The sequence below is a fragment of the Glycine max genome, chromosome 2, assembly GCF_000004515.6.
Source record: "Glycine max cultivar Williams 82 chromosome 2, Glycine_max_v4.0, whole genome shotgun sequence".
NCBI lineage: Eukaryota > Viridiplantae > Streptophyta > Magnoliopsida > Fabales > Fabaceae > Glycine > Glycine max.
The window spans coordinates 27719589-27733957 of record NC_016089.4 but is presented as its reverse complement, the minus strand read 5'-3'; the positions used below and the strand labels follow the sequence as shown (position 1 = coordinate 27733957).

The 14369-nt window shown below is 36.3% G+C and overlaps 1 protein-coding gene and 3 non-coding genes across 4 annotated transcripts; all 4 read left to right on the top strand.

Annotated features, from left to right (window-relative positions):
• Nucleotides 1-2089: 2089 nt before the first annotated feature.
• Nucleotides 2090-4854, top strand: LOC100803239 (40S ribosomal protein S5). The gene is made up of 5 exons (XM_003518970.5): nt 2090-2234; nt 2325-2410; nt 2653-2924; nt 4383-4586; nt 4682-4854. Exons 2-5 carry the CDS (start codon nt 2327-2329, stop codon nt 4734-4736), a joined length of 615 nt encoding a protein of 204 aa, XP_003519018.1. The 5' UTR covers nt 2090-2234; nt 2325-2326; the 3' UTR covers nt 4737-4854.
• LOC113000971 (small nucleolar RNA Z102/R77) lies at nt 3169-3249 on the top strand. The gene has a single exon (XR_003266276.1). It is a non-coding gene; the product is annotated as a small nucleolar RNA Z102/R77 (small nucleolar RNA).
• On the top strand, nt 3488-3570 carry LOC113000974 (small nucleolar RNA Z102/R77). The gene has a single exon (XR_003266277.1). It is a non-coding gene; the product is annotated as a small nucleolar RNA Z102/R77 (small nucleolar RNA).
• On the top strand, nt 3793-3875 carry LOC113000975 (small nucleolar RNA Z102/R77). Its single transcript, XR_003266279.1, has one exon. It is a non-coding gene; the product is annotated as a small nucleolar RNA Z102/R77 (small nucleolar RNA).
• Nucleotides 4855-14369: the final 9515 nt, after the last annotated feature.

Genomic DNA, 14369 nt, shown 5'->3' with positions numbered 1-14369 from the left:
AATGCTACAGGCGGTAAGGGACAACGTTCTTTTAAATAAACCTGTTGTACATGCGAAAAAAGTGTTAACTCAATCCGTAAGAACTCATTGCATAAATATAAAAAAAACACTTCATATGTACAGTGTACCTCAACAAAATGATTGTCATACACATGACCGATACAAATTATACGATGCAATGAAGAATTTTCCAGCAGTTGACTTCTAAGAGGAAAGAATGTCGTGCTTTGTTGTTTAGACAAGGATACAACGATTACGTTAGCCAAGGTGCGCAAGCCATTTTGAAATTCTTTAGGCATTCATCAAACTGCTGTTCTGAAGGACAATCAGTCAGACATCCCCAACAATCCATGACATAATCCCAAGCATTTTTTTACGCAATTAGTGCTTTACATTTGGCCTTCACATTCTTGTTTATGTGAAAGCTGCACAACAAATTTGTATAGTCAGGGAATTCAGCCTTCACTGCATTCATCAATGCTTGGTCTCTGTCAGTGACAATAACTCCAGGGAGGGCATCACGCTTTAAAAAAAGGTCTTAGAAGCGTTGTAAAGCCCAGACCAAATTATTAACGTGTTCACCCTCCACATATGCAAAACCGGCAGAGAATGTCATCCCAGTCGGTGTCACCCCAACAAAATCGAGTAGTGGGAGTCTGTACCGGTTTGTTTTGTAGTTGTTATCTATCAAAAACACCAAATTACATGTGTTGACTAACTTCACTGCATCAGGGTGACACCAAAAGATATCACGAACCACGTCTTCATCCTTTATTCTGTGCCAATGAATATATTGATCACGTTCAAGAAGCTTCATCAGATGTTGCATTTCCAGATCGCTTTCTCTTATGGAAGAATGAAATTCACTTCTTGCATTGTATATCTGTTTAATGGTCGTACAACTATTGACATTGTGTTCCTTCAGAGTTAGCAGAATGTTTCTTGGCTTCACCATGGACTTCGTCATATCAGCAATAACTGTTTTTTCAGCTTTAGTCATTCGCCCCGCATATGGATGTCCAACTAATGACTTGGTCAATTCATGATTATGCACTCCACAAATCAACTTCACCATCCAGCTTTCTCCTCCAACCACTGGCTTGCAACGAAGCTTGAAGGGGCACCCACATTTTCTAGTCCCTGTGTATCTTCTGATAAATTCTTTTTTCCTACACTTATACTCGCTACTCCTTTCACAGCCAATTAACACAAACGTAGTCCTTCCTCTACTACCCTTGTTTGTATCTGACCTTAAAATCACCGCCACAAATCCGTTTTCATGAGCAACGGATCGAGCCCACTGCAAAACATCCTCTCGACACTCAAACACCTACAAAGCAATCCACATAATTTAAGTTTTCTACCAGTATTCATTTTATTAAATCTGTGACAAACATTAACATTATAACCTGAGAAGTATTTAACGCATCCAAACAATCAACATGCGGTTCGTTCACACCACATGCTTCTTCATTTTCATAATCCATATTCTCTTGTTCAGACATTATTTCATACATCCACTCATCTTCGTCCATCTAACCAACCCAAACAAAAAATGGCCATACAAACAAATTAATAATTTAAAAAAAATGGAAACTAAATTCAAAAAACATCAAATTTTAAAAATAGTTACTGTTACGGATCAAGTTGATCCGTAAGTGACTTACAGATCAATTTGATCTGTAAGTTGGTGTGTTACAGTTACGGATCAACTTGATCCGTAAGTGATCCGTACGTTCGTGACATAGCCACCACCTTCTGTGTACCTCGTTTGTCACTGCCGACCACCGCAAAACACCTTCACCTTCACCGCACCTAACTGTTCACAACAAACCAACGAACCGGAGACAATGGCGCACGAAAACCACAAAAAACAGAAAAACAATGAACAAAAATGGCAGCTGTGTGAAGCGCAGGAAAAAAAAGGCTTTTTTAATGAAAAAAAAACACCAGGGACATTTTTACCATTTATAAATTTTGCTAGTACACCAGCAAAAATGCTGGGTGTACCTAGCAGCACTCAAATGAAAACCACCAAGGGCCCAAGTCCTCGGACATATCCTATAGAACACTAGACAAACAATGGGCCGGGCCTAACAATTTACCTTAGGGTTTTCTCGATCATTATAAATACCCAAATGTCCAAGCGAAAAACCTAGGGTTTTTGTCGTCGCTACTAAGAGTTGCTGCTTCTTCAGCCACTCCGCACCTCGCAGCCTCTGTGCCCTCAACAAGTTCGTTGTCTTCCATTTTCTTCTTCTTGAGTTCTTCTCTTTCTCTCTCTTCCCTTCGCTAACACTCTCTCTATTCAATTGCTTGTGCAGCCATGGCTGAAATCGAAACTACCGTTCCAGATCCCACCCAAATCGACGTCAAACTCTTCAATCGCTGGAGCTTCGAGGATGTTGAGGCACTTCTCTTTCACTTTTAACCCTTTTTATTCACTCTTTATCTCTATGCTTCTTCAAACTATAGCAACTTTGATTAACTATGAAGTTTTTCATAGTTATTAATCTAGTTATATTATGAAATTACCTAGTTTTGATTGTTTTTAGATTAATGACGTGGTTCTGGTTGACTAGGTTAGTTAAAAATTGTTTTGCTTGTTGTTGTATTTAGTTTGAGTTCTTTTTCTTTTGTGTGTGATATTAGGTTAATGATATGTCTCTGGCTGATTACATTGGAGTGTCCCCATCAAAGCATGCTACATATGTTCCTCACACTGCTGGTAGGTACTCAGTGAAGAGGTTCAGGAAAGCGCAGTGCCCCATTGTTGAGAGGCTCACCAACTCTCTGATGATGCACGGGAGGAACAATGGAAAGAAGCTCATGGCTGTCAGGATTATCAAGCATGCCATGGAGATCATCCACTTGCTCACTGACCTGAACCCAATTCAGGTCATTGTTGATGCCGTCATCAATAGGTATGTTCGGGTGTTGAGAACTTCTTTTTTTTGTGTTGATGGATTTGCTTTGGGTTTTAATTGCAGATGAGTTGTTTGTGCTGGTGTCATCAATTGTAGATTGCTTTCATGATATTGTTTGCCTTTTGTAGATTTGTATTATTGGATTCCTACACTGATCTTTCAAGTTTGGTATCATCGTTTTGAATTAGTTTTGATTTTAATATTTATGTTGGCAGTTGCTGTCTGTCTGCCTTGATTTGGAGAATGGAATGATGATTATTGTTTCCCTATTGGTTTGATTGCCTCCATGATGGCATTTTGTATTAGCTCTATCTGACCATTCTCCTCATCTCCTTGTTTTTTTTTGTTTTGCTATTTCTAGTTGGATATGATATACCAAATTTTTTGCTTATGGGAAGAGAAACATGCAGCATATGTTGATGTTAGAGCATGTAAACATGTGTGTTGGATTTTTTTCCTTACCTAAAGTGGTGCACTTTGTACTCTAAGGTATGGAAATCCTAATTTGATTTTATACTTACCTTGGTTTTGGGCTTTGAGAAATGGAAGTCAGAGTTGGAGAATGACATGATGATTAATCATTTCCCTATTGGTTTGATTGCCTGGATGATGGCACTTATGTATTAGCTCTATCAGATCATTCTCCTTAATATATTGAAATAGAATACTTGGTAGTTATTTTAATGAAGTCAATAACATTGATATTTTGGTATTAACTATGGGTGATGTTTTGGTTGCTTTACTGATTTTCATGTTATTGCTTTACAACTATATTTTGGAGGAAAGGAAACCAAGTTATTTTGTAGTTACCTTACCTGGGTTATTGATCAATATTGATCAAATATCAATGTTAGTTGGAGTTGGAGACTGAGATGATGATTAATCATTTCCCTATTGGTTTGATTGCCTGGATGATGGCACTTTTGTATTAGCTCTATCTGATCATTCTCCTAAATAAGTTGGTATAGTTTATTGTTGATTTATTTTCATGTATCACACTATTTGCAAAATGTTGTTCCTCAGGTTATGATCATGTAGGCAAAACATGTTAGAATTGAAATGGTTGTTTTTTCATGAGTGAATTGTATATACTGAGAATATTTCACAAAAATATGATCACTGATGCAATAAACATGTGAGCAGATTGTAATTTTAATGTGCTACCATAAATTGTAGTGACAAAAATACTCCAGTTCTTATCATGTAGGCAAAACATGTTAGAATTGAAATGTTTGTTTTTTCACTAGTGAATTGTATATACTGAGAATATTTCACAAAAATATGAGCACTGATGCAATAAACATGTGAGCAGATTGTAATTTTATTGTGCTACCATAAATTGTAGTGACGAAAATATTCCAGTTCTTTGATGCTTTTATTATTTAAATATATGGAGTTACTTTTAAATTTTAATGTTTTATCTGACTTGGTTGTATGTGTTTTTCATTTATGTAGTGGTCCCCGTGAAGATGCAACTAGAATTGGTTCTGCTGGAGTGGTGAGGAGACAGGCTGTTGATATCTCACCCCTTCGACGTGTTAATCAGGCTATATATCTTCTAACAACAGGTGCTCGGGAAGCTGCTTTCAGAAACATCAAGACAATTGCTGAATGCTTGGCCGATGAACTTATTAATGCAGCCAAAGGTTCATCCAATAGGTATACTTTTGCAATCCTATTCATTTAACATACATTTTTGTTTGTCATTTTAAATTTTTTTGTTGGTTTTGTTGAATAATATTTCTCAATTTCAGTTATGCTATCAAGAAAAAGGATGAAATTGAGAGAGTTGCCAAGGCTAATCGTTAAGCCAACCCAACAACCAGTATTGTGGCCAGAAAGATTTCGACCTTTGTACTTCATTTATTTAAATTTTGAATATTGTGTATTACTTTTGATGAATTTAGTTAATTTTTAGTTCGCGTAAGGATTTTACATGAACGATTTATTTAGTTAATTTAGTTTGCGTAAGGATTTTACATGAACGATTTATTTAGTTAATTTAGTTTGCGTAAGGATTTTACATGAACGATTTATTTAGTTAATTTTTAGTTTGCGTAAGTATTTTACATGAACGATTTTGTTTCTTGGACGAAAATTATATTCCAATACTTGGGAGTTTAGTAATGACCAATTCTATAAACTGTCGTGATAATAGTGGTGTATGAAATAGTGGTGTATGATCTTGCTTTTTGGTTGCTTTTGGGTTCTAGCTTTGAGTTTGCTTGTGCTAAATTGCTTTATCTCAAATCTATTTGTCTAATTTGTATTAGAATTGTCATAATCATAACATTGAAGTCATAGTATCCGAAATCTTTATGGTCAGCTAAATTTGGTTATGACCTTTTATTAGTTTACTTAAAGAGATTTGTTAATGTTTAAATTTAACAAGTTAATGATCAAATTTAAGGGCAACTGTATGATTAGCATCTATTTAAGTGGGTTTAAATTTTTTTCAAGAAATATTACATAGCTGGATTTTTTTCATGATGAGAAAAATTTCAGTAATGTATTTATGTTTTCATTATGTTTGTATAGTTTCTATCATTTGATTAAATTTTGTGTGTGGATTGATTTTAAAATTATGGTAGCTGATATTCAAGATGATAGAGTTGGTAAGTCATGCCTATGTTACATGAAGTCACACCGATGTTACATGAATAATTATAATAAAGTGTAGAGAATATTGACATTTGATGAAATACACCCTTCTTTTGTTTTGGTCATTGAAGGTTTTTTTGGTTTTTACACGGGAGATTTACCCTATTTATATTTCGTGTATTTGAAAAAATATTAGACAGTGGAGGACTTTTGTTTTGGATCTTTTGTAGTGGTGAAAAGTATTAGTTTTTTAAGCTGGCTTTAACTCTAATTATAATTTTTAGAAACCCCAAAATCCCTAATTCTAATTTAAAAAATTTGGTATCATATTAAATATTATATTAAAATTATGTAAATATATATATTTTTAATAATTATTTAAATTAAAATTTATTAAATATATGCATTGCATTGATTTATTTGAATATAGAAAAATAAACTTAAATATATAAAATATTTAAAAAGTAAATGGAATTTTTAAGTATTATGTTTTTTTTTATAAATTAAACATTTGATTGTCAATTTTTTCATGAGATTATCATTATAAAATAAAATATATCAAACATCATAGTTTATCAAAATAACTAAATATTTCATATTTGTTAAAATATAAACAAGATAAAAAGAGAAAAATATAAAATAATTTGCCTAATTCTTAAATCATTAAAATGCCAGTTTAGTTTTATAAAATAGAATTGTCATAATGGGTCATGGAAAGATCATAATAGCTATCACACCAATCACAATCATACTATTTGTATCTCTTCTTCTGCCAAAGAGTTACTTACTATGTCAAAGCTCAATAAGGATTCGATTCATAACTACAAATGATGTCAAACGAATATTCAAATCAATAATAATTTTTAAGATAATATTTGAATACTTATCCAGAATACTAGCCCCAAGGCCTTTTTTGGCCTCGACAAAAAAGAATGGTTTTACGTTAGGTTAATATGCCGGGGCGATTATCATTTTCTCTTTTGATGGTTACGTTTTGCGATGCCACGATGTGACATTTACGTTTTCTCGATGCCACAATGTAACAATTGCATTGCACGTCTCTTTACCTACTCACATTGGATATCAAAATGCCTCGCACTTCTAGTAGTAGATTTATTTTGATCAGACGGTGGGGAATGGTTGTTAGTTGGGCTTTTTCAAAGGCCTAACTCCTATAAAAATAGGAACCCTATTCACTTCTCACTTCTTGTATTACTCTCTTCTCTTGACCAAGTGGTGTGCTGTAAATTCTTTTTCTTTCAGGTACGTGTTGTAAACTAGAAATGATGGTTTCAGTCGAAGGTTCATTGGGGGAGTCGGTCAGTAATGGCTTAGAAGTTTGCAGGTACGATGATGAGATCATGATGGTGTCTTCTAGTTTTGACTCGTCATGACCAGATTCTTCCACCTCAGTAGGCGACTCTTCCATCGAAGGGGAGTCGAGTGACTTCTTGACGTTTCTAAACTAGCTACCAAAAAGAGTGGGCAATAATATTGTGGCTCTGACTGGGGTTGCTGCCGCCCAACCAAAGACTTCTACGAAAGTTAGACTTCGGCCAAAGTGCCTTGTGTTGAAGGAGAAAAGTGTGCCTCTCCCTTTGGATACACATGGGTTGGAGACACGCCTTGTGAATGCCAATGCTTTGGTTAAATCTTGGATGGTGAGATTGCTAGGCTTTGGGCTGGCTTGGTTGCTGTAGATAAAGAGAAAGAGGAGACCACCGCTTGGCTTTCGACGATGTGTATAACGCACATGAGGCAAGTTTCCACCATTGCCTTCGGCGAGTGTTGCTTTTGTGCGAGGTCTTTGATCCGAGTGTCTTTGATATCAACAAACACATTTTTCATGGGGAGTTGGTGTCAATTGATGACATTTTGAAGGATAAAGCCCTTATGCCAGAGAGGCCAATGACCTCAGCAAAAGACTGTCGAAGAAGCCCGATGATGAAGACAATTTAGGTCCTAGGGATTAAAAAAATAAGTTGTTAGATTTACACTAGGATTTTTATGTACATGCTTTTCCGGATTTTGGCATAATATTAATGAAAAAGTTATTATGTTTGCAAAGGTTAATGCTTGTTATGATGTTAATTTAATCCGAGGTAACTCATTCGACTTTACATGCGGTTGAATGGGTATTCGACTGAAAATGATAAACTATAAATTGTGTAAGTGAAAAAATAGGCTGCATAAATTTATCCTTTGACCGAGATATGCTTGATTTTTGCTGAGCTTAGCTCTTAGGGGAAAATTTTAACATAAACGGTATAAGTTCAACCTTAGTCAAGAAGGGTACTAGGGAGGTAACTATTTTTAACAAATCATACAAGTTCAACCTTAGTCAGGGAGGGTACTTGGGAGGAAACTATTTTTAACAAATCGTACAAGTTCAACCTTGGCCAAGGAGGATATTCGAGAGGGAATTGTTTTTAACAAATCGTATAAGTCCAACCTTAGCCGATGAGGGTACTCAGGAGGCAATTTTTTGAAATGCGGATACATTAACTTGCAATCAAAGATGGAGATAAGAGAATTTTGATTAATAGTTGATTATCAAAGTGTGCCTTGTTAAAACCTCCTCGATAAAAACCCTTTCACTTTTTTTATAGGGATAAAAATTTGAGGTAGGAAAAAGAGTATGACACTCGTTACAAAAATGAATCTAACTGTAATTATATTTTAAATGTGTGGAGTTCCAAGTCCTCGGATGACTTTCTCGAATAATTTTTCTAACTTGTAAGCCCCATTCTTTAGATTGTGGCGAACTCTGAAGGGTCTTTCCTAGTTGGCTGCCAATTTTCCCTCTGAAGGCACCTTTCGAGCTTTTTCATATGCTCTTCATACAAAATTCCCTTCCTTAAACTTTTGAGGAACTAGTTTGGAATTAAAGCGTCAGGCTATGTGCTGCTTACATGCCTCAGTCATGATGATTGCATCTTCTTGCACTTGTTCGACAAGGTCCAATTCTATTTGTAGTGCTTTGTTGTTTTCGACCTCAGTGAAGTATCACAGAGAGACTTCCCCCTACCTCGACTAGAAGCATGACATTTGTCCCATAGGTTAGTTGGAAAGGTGTCTCCTGAGTAGTAGATTGTGGGGTGCATTTATATGCCCATAGGACTTCCGTAAGCTCTTTGGCTCATCTTCCCTTGGCTCCATCCTACCATTTCTTTAGTTCGATCATGATTATTTTGTTAGTTGTTTCTGCTTGCCTATTGGTCTGAGGGTGCTCTACCGATGTCAGTCTATGCTTGATGCCAATACCACTTAAGAACTCGTTGAGCTGTCAGTTTGTAAACTGTAATCCATTGTTCGACCAAGCTAACCTTTGAACACCTTATCCATCATACGTTGGTAAGTAGCTCCATCATTTTTAAGTCTAAAAGGCATAACTTTGAAGTAGTAGTTTGCGGATTTGGTGATAAATGTCATCTTATTCTCATCCATTGGGTCCATCATTATTTGATTGTAGCTGAAATATGCATCCAAAAAACTTAACAATTTGTGTCCGGCTGCTCCATCAACCAGGTGGTATATGTTAGAGAGTGGGTAGGCGTCCTTCGGGCACGCTCGATTCAAGTCCGTGTAGTCTATACACATCCACCATTTTTCATTTGGTTTCTTCACCATGACCACATTGGAAAGCCTAGTAGTATAGTCATTTATCTGATAACCCAAGTAGCCATCAGCTTGGCAATTTCCAGCCATAATGCGCAACACCTCTCTTCCCCCATTTTTTCTTTTTCTTTGCACAATGGGCTTTGGATCTTTGCATATAGCTAACTTATAGCAACGGAAACCTTGATCAATTTTGGGCATGTCTGTCGCGGACCATGCGAATAAGTCAACATGTTCCCAGATAGTTTGTTGGATAGGGCTTAGGTCGTCATCAAAAAGTTCACTCCCTAACTAAGTGACCTGCCCTTCCTTAGGACTGAGCTGGGAGTTGGATGTTTCTTCTAGTGGCTTCACCCGGTTGTCATCGTTAGTTCTCGAATCGAGGTCTAGCTCCTTCATTTCTTTGGCCTTCGTCTTGACTTCTACATAGTGCATGAATCTTGGGGCTTCCTCCTTTGTTTGGGGTCATAACTGAAGCCTGGCTATGTATCATTCCCTAGCCATCCTCTAATCAACATGCATGGTTATGATAGTTTCGTTGTCTGATGGAAACTTCATTGCAAGATGAGGGGTTGAAACAATCGCGCCCAATGCATTTAATGAGGGATAACCGAGAAGTATATTATATGACGTGTGAGCATGCACTATCACATGTCGTATCTTTAGTCTTTTTTGTAGTGGTCTCTCATGTCAAACTTAGTGTACAACCAGATACACCCTTTCGTCTTTACTCGTTCTCAAGTGAAATTGAAGAGTAAGCCATCATGTGGTAGGATCTTAATTTCAGGAATGTCCATTTGCTTAAAAGTGTTCCAGAATAAAATATTGGCTGAGCTCCCCTCATCAATAAAGGTATTCCTGACCATGTAGTTAATTATTTGTACATTGATAACTAGGGGATCATCTTGTATCAGGTCGATCACTTTGAAGTCATCAAATGTGAAGGTGATATGAGGCATGCTAGGTGCTCTATGAGGGTAGAACATGTTAACATAGCGGACCTACAGTAGGTGCATTTTTACGTAGAGGCGGTTGCTCTTCCTCTGGCGAAACATCTAGTGATAGTGTTGATGACCAGTCTTGGTTGGTTGAGAGGATTCTTTTCTTTTTCTCTTGAGCAGCTTTGACTTCTTCGCCTCTCTAAATGACTTGCGTGTTCTCAGTCCTTCCCCCTATTTGACTCTTGTCTGTAAGGGTTATGAGGTTTGTATGATTGTGGTTTGTGGACAAACTGTTTTAGATGGCCAAGCTTAATGAGGTCTTCTATCTTGTCTTTTAACACACTGCATTCCTTTATCGAGTAACCACGATTATGGTGGTACCAACAACGTTTTGAGTAGTCAACCTTGGGTGGAGTGTTAGTCCTTTTTGGCATGGCTAAAATGTCTACCACCAATGCCTGAGCTTATCATTATCTTTTTGGCCAAAATGACATCTGCTTATACCAGACTCCTATACTCACTCAATTCCTCCATCTGCATGTACTTGGCCATTCTTCTTCAAAGTTCATTCGTATTGGATGCAAGTTTTTTGGAAAGTGTAACGCCCTGTAATTTCACTAACTATAAACCAATGTTTAATGTATTTCTTATGTTATTTGATAATGTGATTGATTTGGATGAGTTGAGGTATTGTGTGAATTAGCCATGTGTGATTTGCTTGATGTGGATGTTGAGTTATGTGAAGTTTTATTGACTTAGGTTGAAATTATAAGTTTTCATGTTTTACGTAAACCTGTTCTGGTAAAATTGTGATCCTGGACTTGTTAACCATTGGATCGCCTTCAAATTTGGATTGTAGGTTTGTATCCTGCATTGTCACAGTTTGAATGTTGAGATTTTCAAAATAACACTTTTTGACATCTCAATTAGCGAGAGAAGTGCGCGAAGTGCAATTCCAACCCGAGAGGAATCGCGCTCAGCACAAAATGTTGCACTCAATGCAATTCCAACCTGAGAGGAATTGTGCTTAGCGTGAAAAGTCACGCTTACCGCTAAGAGGGGATTCTCGATTAGCGAGATGAGCTCGCTAAGTGAGATCTAGAGATTATAAATACGTCCAACAACATAAAATTATACGTTTTGAGCACTCATTCTTCTCAACCTCAGCCAAGAAGCCCTAACTCCTCCTGCTCCACCACCACGCTATCGGTGGCCACCACGAGCCGTCCTTGCTTGTCGCCAGACCACCGCATGGAGATGAACACTTTAATCGGAGCAAAATCCTCAGAATCCACCTCAAGGATTCAGTGGAGAACAAGCTCCCGATTCTTTCTTTCTTAGTTATTTTTAGGTAATCTTGACTTCTATGCCTTTCTCCTAGTTAGTTTGAGCATTTCTTAGTGTCCCTTATGCTTTGGGTACCGTAATAGGATGTTTTTATACTTCCTTTGAAAAACCCTTGAAAATGAGACATTGTAGAAGTTACCTTTTTATAAAATGGATGTTATTTTTGTGAGCTTTGCTGAACTCTGGTCACATTGGCGTGATCAAAATTTCAAAATAACGTCTCTTTGTGGTAGAACCCAAAACACCCCTTAGCCCTTTTTGTTTTGACAGAGGTAATTGACCTCGAATGTTATTATTAACCTTGTTTTTGAAATCTATACTAAATTCCCTTCGATTTGGTACATAGAACTCTACATTTGTACCGATGAACGTGAACAAGAGAGGTCTCCAAGTGACGTAGAGAGGAGCTGACCGAGAGCTCATGATAGGCGATGGGAGTTTATCATAATTTATGATTTTGATACTATAATTAGGGCAAGGGAACCCAATCATGGGAATGTATGTCTATCCCTGTGCATGCTGGTTTTCAAGAAAAATAATGTTTTTGACTAATGGGATGCGATACATCAGCTATTGATAAATGATAGTATCATTTTATTAGACTTGTATAGTTTGAAGACCTGGGAAGTGTGAATCTCAAACATGAAATTTATACGCATGTATTTGTGGGATGTGATTACCGATGATGTTGTTATCGATGATAATGTTGATATGAGGTGATGTTGTTATTGATGATAATATTGATAAAGAATGATGTTGTTATTGATGATAATATTGATAAAGAATGATGTTGTTATTGGTGATACTATTGATATGAGAATGATGTTGTTATTGGTGATAATGTGACATGAGGTGATGTTGTTATTGATGATAATATTGAGATGAAATGATGTTGATGTTGAAAATGACATTGAGGTGAGATGGTGTTGAAGATGATAATGTCATTGAGATGAGATGATGTTGATGTTGATAATGACATTGACATGAGATATTGTTGATGTTGAAAATATCATTGTGATGATGTATGTTGTATGTACATGGAGGGTGCAACAACCATGATGGATATCCCTGGTGGGGGAAATAGAGTGGTTAAAGAGTTTTAAGCATCTTTGGAGGGGAATGACTTATAATCTTTAATTAATTATCCACGATCAGTGCATTGATGGTGCCCATGTTTCATAATTCATATTGCATGGAAATAGTATAAACTTTGTTAGTAAGTACTTGTAGTTTCTCATGAGGGGAAATACTTGTACTTGAGGGTATGTCACTCAGTTTGGAATTCCCTTGAGACTCAAGTTGATCACCATGGGGGGGGGGGGGGAGAGTGTAGAAGCAAGCTTCATGATGAATCAAGATTGATTCAAGGAGTTTTGATGATAACAAAGATGATGAAAAAAAAACTCAAAAGTCAAGATCACTTCATGATAACAAAGATGATAACATTCAAGAATGAGTTCAAGATTGAGTCAAGAACACTTCAAGGATCAAGAGCAAATTTGATTTCAAGAATCAAGATTCAAGATTCAAAGATTTAAGAATAATCAAGATCAAGATTCAAGACTCAAAGATTCAAGAATCAAGAGAAGACTTAATCAAGATAAGTATTAAAAAGTTTTTCAAAACATTGAGTAGCACAAGAAGTTTTTTACAAAATAATTACCAAAGAGTTTTATTCTCTAGTAATCGATTACCAGATTATAGTAATCGATTACTAGTGGTTTTAAAACGTTAAAATTTTCAAAATTCAAAATGAAGAGTCACATCTGTTGATGTGTAATCAATTACACCTTTATGGTAATCGATTACCAGTGACTGATTTCGAAAAATTCATTTCCAAAAGTCACATTTCTTCAAGTGACTGGTTTTTGAAGATTCTTTCAAAAGTCATATCTTTTTTAGTGATTAGTTTTAAAGGAATTGCCCAGAGTTACAAGTTTTGACTTGAGTCATCAAGAAACTATAAATATGTGACCTTGGCATGAAACAAAAAAGAAGAATCACATTCATATCCATCATCTCTTTCAATCATTCTATCTTTCAATCTATCTTTCAACATCTTCTTTCATTTCTTTCTACAGAATTTTTCTGATTCTTTTTCTCTTCATCTTTCTAAAAGTTTTTATTCAAAACTTTCTCTTCCAAGAAAAGTTCTTTGTTCAAAAACTTGTGCTATTCATCTTTTTCATTCTCTTCTCCCTTTGCCAAAAAGAATTCGCCAAGGACTAACCGCCTGAATTCTTTTTGTGTCTCTCTTCTCCCTTTTCCAAAAGAATGAAGGACTAACCGCCTGAATTCTTTTGTCTCCCTTCTCCCTTGTCAAAGAATTAAATAAGACACAGTCTGATAATTCTTTTGATTCTTCCCTTTCCCATAAACAAAAGATTTCAAAGGACTAACCGCCTGAGAATTCTTTTGTTTCCCCATTCACAAAGTTTCAAAGGACTAACCGCCTGAGAACTTTGTCTTAACACATTGGACGGTACATCCTTTATGGTACAAGTAGAGGGTACATCTACTTGGGTTGTTGACTGAGAACAAGAGAGGGTACATCTCTTGTGGATCAGTTCTAGTGGAGAGTACATCCACTAGGTTGTTCAGAGAGAACAAGGAAGGGTACATCCCTTGTGGATCTTTGCTTGTAAAAAGATTTTTACAAGGTTGAAAAGAAATCTCAAGGACCGCAGGTCGCTTGGGGATTGGATGTAGGCACGGGTTGTTGTCGAACCAGTATAAAACTCTTGAGTGTTTGTCTTCTTCTTCCCTACACTTTTTATTTTCCGCTGTGTACTTTATTTATCGCTTTTACTTTTGGTTAAATTTCTTTTCTATTCTTTACTTTCTTAACAATATAGTAAAAGCCTAAGAAGGGTAGATTTTTAATTAGTAAAGGTTAATTAATAATTAATTCAACCCCCCCTTCTTAATTATTCCG

Bases quoted from the DNA above. Each gene is read 5' to 3' on its own strand.
- LOC100803239 (XM_003518970.5), top strand. From the start codon at position 2,327: ATGGCTGAAATCGAAACTACCGTTCCAGATCCCACCCAAATCGACGTC. The intron at 2,411-2,652 runs GCACTTCTCTTT...GTGTGATATTAG, and splicing joins GGAGCTTCGAGGATGTTGAG to GTTAATGATATGTCTCTGGC. The intron at 4,587-4,681 runs GTATACTTTTGC...TCTCAATTTCAG, and splicing joins GCCAAAGGTTCATCCAATAG to TTATGCTATCAAGAAAAAGG.